This window comes from Herpailurus yagouaroundi, unplaced genomic scaffold (assembly GCF_014898765.1).
Source record: "Herpailurus yagouaroundi ecotype Mexico unplaced genomic scaffold, PumYag 221, whole genome shotgun sequence".
NCBI lineage: Eukaryota > Metazoa > Chordata > Mammalia > Carnivora > Felidae > Herpailurus > Herpailurus yagouaroundi.
This window is the reverse complement of record NW_024412452.1, coordinates 14758187-14765355: the sequence shown is the minus strand read 5'-3', so window position 1 is coordinate 14765355 and position 7169 is coordinate 14758187. Positions and strand designations below refer to the sequence as shown.

Below are 7169 nucleotides of genomic sequence, written 5' to 3'. Positions count from 1 at the left end.
CTAGTATTTAGTAAGCACTTAGTATGTACCAGACACTCATCTAAGAGCTGTACATAGTTTACTTCATTTACTTCTCATAACAAGTTTATGAAGTGGGGACTATTATTACCCTAGTACTATAAACAAGGAAACTGAGTTACAAAGAAGCCAAGTAACTTGCCCAATCACGTGGCCAGGAAATAGTGGAGCTAGGATTAGAGCTCAGGCAGCTGGGTCCAGTGCCAGCCATGGTGCATCTGCCATGCCGGGGCACCAGGCTGGCCAGCAAGGCAAGACCTAGTTCAGGGCTGACCCAAATGGGCTATGGACCTGGGGCAACTGAATGAGTAAGGCTACTTAGGACGAGTCTACTTGAAAGGAGTCTGCATATTAGGGCATCATTCATGGTTCCTTAGGTTATCATGAAAAGAATTTTTCAAATTAAATTTTAACGGTGTAACAAAATGAGGAATTAAGACACGATGCAAATAGACTCTCCCCTCCCCCCAAGCAGAAGCGTTAAGGCAGCTGTCCCAGATGTTCTACTGAGGGACAGCTCTGATGATGTATCTTTCACCATGTACATCTGTCCCTTAGACCCTGGAGAGATCGGAAAGTCCAACTTAGCAAATAGGGTTAGAGAAGGAGATAGGACAGGGTGAGAAGCTGATAATTAATCTTCCTCTTTCATTCCAGTTTTCAAACTGGCAGTGAGGGAAGACTGTCAACTAAAAAAAGAGTGGAGTATTTTATATTACACTGGACTAGACTTATATGATCATTAGACTGATTTAGATTTTTTTTTAAGCTAAGAGTTCTTGGGAAATATGTGGAAACTGACCAAGATTTCATCCAATGGGCTCAGAAAGAATGGATTGTCAGAGTGAGGAGCACTGAGAAAAAGTAGGGGCTTTGTGATTGCACCTGACTGGGTCCAGCTTCTTCATGAATGCGTTCCCTTTGCAGCATCAACTCTCTCCACATCTGCTGAATTTTCTGTTTACTTGTTGTCCTTAAAAAGAGGGATCTATATATTTCAAAGTTAAAGTTGGATTAAATTCTGTTCCTGTTCATATTATTTGAACCCAAATAAAGGAAGTAGGGAAAATTTAGATTTAATATTATTTTGTTTTGAGAGACCATTGGAGATATGCAGCTGTCTTTTTTGCTCACTCCAAAGTCAAATTTTCCTGGGATGAAAGGTACTATAAGAATGTTTCCAAGGTGTTGGTCAAATATGAGAATTAACAGGGGGACAAAATGAGATTTTTAAAAGTAATCTAGACACACATACATGAAAAAGATATGAAAAGAGGTTGTAATTATTTGGTCTGGAAATGGGACCTGACAGGGCAGAAGAGCATTTGCTTTAACTGGTAAGAGAAGGAAGACCTAAACACGTCATTGATTCAGACAGTTCCCTCTGCTGACCACTAGGTGTTGCTAAGCAGGCATCATGACCTATGGTGGGCGGAGGAGAAGCAGGAAAGGCAGCATCTCATCCATTCAGGGTACATTCAGCAGATCCAACAAATTTGGGGTGCTCTTGGTGGCAAGACATCTTTACTTAGTCCAGCACCTGGTACATGGCAAGCATTCAACACATATTTCTTGAAAAGAATTATTCAGAATGCAGAGGGTGCTTTTACATCGTGGGCATCCAAATAATATGACATTTCTTTTTTTTTTCAACGTTTATTTATTTTTGGGACAGAGAGAGACAGAGCATGAACAGGGGAGGGGCAGAGAGAGAGAGGGAGACACAGAATCGGAAACAGGCTCCAGGCTCTGAGCCATCAGCCCAGAGCCCGACGCGGGGCTCGAACTCACAGACCGCGAGATCGTGACCTGGCTGAAGTCGGATGCCTAACCGACTGCGCCACCCAGGCGCCCCAATAATATGACATTTCTGTGTAAGGGTTCTTCAAGACCTCTTGTCATATTGAGACAAAGGGAGAAACATTATAAATTAGAAGTCACTTGATGAATTAAACAAAAGGAGACCAATTTATCCATGGAATCAGACTTGGTAAATCGGTGAACTGTGACCATTGCCTGTACAAATAGAGACTTAGCAAAATACTTGTTTAAGTGCAGACATGGCAAACCATGCCTTTATTTGTCTCTGTTTTACTCAGGTGCCATTGATTCTTCCACTCCTACTTCCTCCAATTTTTGAATATTTTCTTACTGATTTTGGTGCAATGAGAAACTGATGGCAAACCATCTATAATTCTACATAATCTGCATCAGCATAAAATTGAAAAATAGAGGAGCAATGACTGTAGGTTAGATACAGAGCTGGAAGGAAGGAGGAGAGTGCATCAGGAGGCTTTGAGAAAACCCCAAGTACAGATCTTCTTCTTCCTGTTCCTAACTTTCCTGGTTCCTCAGATGCCTTCTGTGGATATCGGTGGGTTTTGCCTGCCTAGGGACCTTTCACTCTTCTTCTGTTAATAGTGCCTCAATTTTACTTTGGGGGATGAGCCTCTGCCCCATTGGGCACTGTCCTGATGGGCTGTCAGTTCACAGGCTCCCCCTTCAGGTAGCAGAGAGGTAAGCAGTAAGCCAAGCTACACCAATCAAAGGCCCCATCTCTGGGAACTTGTAGAGCCTGAAAACCACTGGAATTCTTTTAGTTTCGTGTCTCAAAGAGGTGGTTCATTAGTTCTTGCTTTGTGGAACCCCATAGCTGTCCTGGCTTGTGTTTTTCCAAAGACCTAGTCTTCATTTTTTTCTTCAAGTCTGTGAGCCACCCCATATTCTTCCAGTAAATTAGCTGGAGTTGGTTTCTGTTGACTGCAGCCAAAGAATGGTGACTGGTGGAATGAAGAAAAGGAGCTAGTAAAAAAATGATTACTTCCATAACCTCCATTAAACTTATCATTGAAAAAGATCAGCCCTAAGGTAATGGATACTCCCTGGAAATGAGGAATATAACGTTTATGGACACTTACTATGTTTCGGATACTTTTAAAAACACACATATTATCTTTTTATTTTTAATTAAATAAAAAAACTTTTGGGTAGTCTCTACACCCAATGTAGGGCTCAAACTCACAACCCTGAGATCAGGACTTGCATCTCTACTAACTAAGCCAGTCTGGTGCCCCACATATTATCTTACTTAATCTTCAGAATGACTCAATTGAATAGATGTTACTATCCCCATTTTATAGATGAGAGCACTGAGGCATAGAGTGATTGAATAGCCTGCCTGTTTTCACATGGTCAAATTAACATTCTTAAAGTTTGTTCTATGGAATACCAGTTTTTCTGAATTATATTAATTTCCTGGGGCTGCTTTAACAAAGTACCAAAAAGGGGGCTTAAAACAACCGAAATTTATTGTCTCACAGTTCGGAAGACTAGAAGTCTGAAATCAAGGTGTTGGTAGGACCATGCTCTCTATGACTACTCCAGGAGAGAGTCCTTGCTTGCCTCTTCCAGCTTCTGGTGTTTTCCAGCAATCCTTGGCATTCCCTGCCTTGTAGATGAATCACTGCCTCTGCTGTCACATGGCTGTCTTCTCTCTGCGTGTCTCACTCTTCTTATAAGAACATTAGTCATATTGGATCAAGGGTCCACCTACTCCAGATTGCTTCATCTCACCTCATTACATCTATGTCCAAATAAGGTCACATTCTAAGGCACTATGGGTTAGGACATCTTTTGGGGCATTCAATTCAACCCATAACATGAATGGTAATACAAATTGTTCAAAAAGGGATTCTGTGGCCAAATAAGCTTGGGAAACACAGGATTGAATATCATTACAGTAGGACTCTCTGCTGTAGTACTTTGGGAGGGTCTTTAATTTATTCATCTGAAGGGGAGTCATAAAGCTGGGACTATCATGGACGATTTCTCATACGTTTGCTTGTGGACTTCCTTTGACATGCCTACTGTGGATTAGTGTTCTGCGTGACACCCAGTTCTCAGACCAGATGGGAGGCAGCAGACTTAGTGAGATCCCTCCCTACTTTTCTGGTTCCACCTCTTAACCTGCTGTGTGACCTTGAGACAACCACTTTCTTCTCTGAGCCTGAGTTTCCTTATATGTAAGAAAAGGACAATAATATCATTTCCCCCAGCGGTTTCTTATAAGAACTAAACAAAATGAGGTTTTCTTGTTCATCTACCTCTTCCTTTCACCAATTTTTTTTCTCTTTAGAAGAATGGTTTTGTTTATGGTAACAAAAATTTACCTGGGGTAAATATTCAACCCAACTGCACTTTTAGTAAGTCTTCGATGTTAGCAAAGAATGGGTTATTTCTCTCTGCAGTTCCTCATTCTGGTCTTCCACCCCAGTGAGAGGAAGAGGATGTGATCATGCGATCGCCAGCAGATGGGAAATTGTGAAAGGGACCTCGCTCTAGAAAAGCAGCCCACAACTGCCTTAGCTCTCAGAAGAGGCTGAGCTTCTAACGACACTTGTCTGAGAGTGGATTCGGCTGTTTGTCCATCCGACATGGAGCCAAAGCGGATCAGGGAGGGCTACCTTGTGAAGAGGGTAAGCAGAAGTTCCATGTACAAGGGTATCCCTGAAAATAGCATTGGGGATGATCGGTGTCCAGCTTTGGACTCTCCATCCCCAGTCACTTTAGGAACGGTTTATGCTGAACCTATTGGGCTGACATAGGAGAGCATCACAGCCTGTAGACCGTTGCAAGGGAAGCCAGCACATGTTCCGCGGCGTTCTGTTTCTTAAAGGTGAACTAATCTAGCTCAGGCATCAGCAGTTTGATCTTGTTTGTTCCAGTTTGCAGGATATGGGAGGTGGGGGCCTAAGCAAAACCTAAATAATGACTTAGAGCATTTTTTTTTTCATGAGCCACATGTGTATATTATGCTAGAAGACTCACCCTCTTCTCCTATGCAGGTTACTCACAGACTATTCCTTTGTAACTTAAATCCTCCTCCTCCTCCTCCTCCTCCTCCTCCTCCTCCTCCTCCTCCTCCTCCTATTTATTTATTTACTTGTTTTTGGAGGAGAGGACAAAAGAAAAGGATTAAAGAGAAATGATATAATGACACAGTAATTGTTGCTTATTTCTTGGGCCATCGTCTTAGAATTGGTGCATAAAAAACCTTATCTTTTTTCTGAAATTGGGCTCAAATCTCTTCATTCATCATTCTGAATGTACTGCTAAGGTAGCAGGAAGTGATTTTAAAGATTAGGAAATAGGGACAAGTTTAATAAAAAATACTTAGTCTCTTTGGTATGGCATCGAGAAGTTGAATTTTGTTAGCACTGTTTTTCTCCTAATGTTGGGTGTATGTCGTGTCATTGTGTGAATTCACACACAGGGTGGGCTGGTATCCTGTGGGCAACACCTACGTGAACAAATGCTCTCACAATGACCCAAGCAAGCTCAGTGTGTCAGAAGTGAACTGAATTAAGTACATTCTTTCAGAAGCCCAGCTCGTTAATCGAATGAGCACCTAAAGTGACTCTGTTTTAGGTCCTTCATTGGTTTAACATTTTAGCCTAAAATGTTCTACCTCGGAGGGGGTTAAGCAGCATGCATTGCTGCCTGATTCTGTTTTGATTTAAAGCTAGAAGGGACTTCAGGTCACCTGGCTTCAATACCCCATTTCCAGAAGAGGAGACTGAGACCTGGAAGCCGGGTGACTACCCAAGGTCACATGGCTAAGACAGAGGTTGACACCAGAAACCCACTCTCTGACTTGGGTTTCTGACTCATTGTGCTGAACTCTGTCCAGTACACCAAGATTTTCCTAGAGTAAGTGTAACTTGAAATACGGTTTGTAATGCATTTGTGACAGTGAGAGTTATAAGTGGCTTCTGGAGAATAAAGGAGTCCACAGCTGATAGGCTCTTTAGCTAGCAGAACATCTCTAGCTACTTTGAAACATCCTCAGAAAAGACACACATTGACACACAGAGGCGTATGTGGATTCTTTGCAATAGGTGCCAACATTCTCTTTGAGAACCAGTAATAACGTGGACATTTCTATCCTGGTTGCTGGGGCTAGTATTCAGACAAGAGCAAGTGAATGGAAACATTTTGCAATGAAAATTGCTGTTATTAAGTTTGTATGTTCACATTTTAAACTCCACAAATTACAAAAAATACAGAAGACTAAATTTCTAATAAGCGAGGCTACTCCACTAGAAAATGGGGATGAAGGAGGTTTGTCAAGCTTACAGATTTATAGTAATAAATAGTTTTTAGTCAGTGAGAGTAATGCTCTCAGATTATTGCCTATAAAAGCCAATCTAGAAAATGTCCCTAGAAAAAAGCATAGTCAAAATTCATATAGATATTTTCACAATTTCCATCTTCCAAAATTTTCATGTCTACAATTTATATCTTCCATAATTTTTGCATTTTTCTCTGGGACCTTTTGAACAGTATTTGTGGTAAGATTCATTTATTTGTCATTTTAAAGACATGCTTGGTTCAGAAATGTTCCCTTTGTTGGCTGCAGAACTACACCTGAAGCCAGAATTTCCTATAAATGTTTTTAGACGTTAAATTTCTTCCAGTTACCTCACACATTTGGATTAAAAACTATATGTCAGGAACTTAGCACATAGTAGGTGCTATGTGTATGTGACCATGATCATTAATATCAGTATTGATATACACACTTCAGTAAATAAAGGTCCTTTTCTAGATGCTAATGGGGATATGTACTGGTGCCTGGGTTGGTTGCCAAGTTAATAGTGAAGAAAGGACAATGGAAATCTTTCTCTGACAAGGCTGTTAGATGTCTTGACTATGGTTATTGATACCAAGGCACGACAAGCAATAACATATGAAGTCTCTCCATTTACTCCAGTTTAAGATATGTGGGTAGTAACAAAGAATATCTTTTTCCCTATGTCTTGTTTTGTGAAATAACTTTATTGGAGATAAGAAATTCGGGGTGGCAAAATACAACATCAGAAATGGTGGTTCAAGAATTTTGTTAAGTCTGAAATCTTGGGGTCAACAGTCAATGGCAATGACTATGAAATGTTCCTGAGTGGAGCCCAGTGCAGGGCTTGAACTCACGACCCTGAGATCAAAACCTGAGCTGAGATCAAAAGTTGGACATTTAACCAACTGAAACACCCAGGCGCACCCCTGCTGTTCTTTTGTGCAAGATAACTGCTCACATTTTACAATTCAGGTTTCCTCCTTTAACTCCTGCCTCAGTTCTTTATCATAGAAATGAT

General features: G+C 41.0%; 1 protein-coding gene and 1 long non-coding RNA gene across 2 annotated transcripts in view; one reads left to right on the top strand and one right to left on the bottom strand.

Moving 5' to 3' along the window:
- Positions 1–1871: 1871 nt before the first annotated feature.
- Positions 1872–7169, bottom strand: part of LOC121019074 (uncharacterized) — a 19550-nt gene continuing 14252 nt past the window's right edge. Inside the window, exon 3 of the long non-coding RNA XR_005785430.1 lies at positions 1872–2798. This is a non-coding gene — a long non-coding RNA (uncharacterized LOC121019074). The remainder of the gene's footprint in view (positions 2799–7169) is intronic.
- Positions 4325–7169, top strand: part of PLEK (pleckstrin) — a 25579-nt gene continuing 22734 nt past the window's right edge. Inside the window, exon 1 of the mRNA XM_040458215.1 lies at positions 4325–4493. Coding sequence (XP_040314149.1) covers positions 4452–4493 — 42 coding nt within the window. The 5' untranslated portion in view covers positions 4325–4451. The remainder of the gene's footprint in view (positions 4494–7169) is intronic.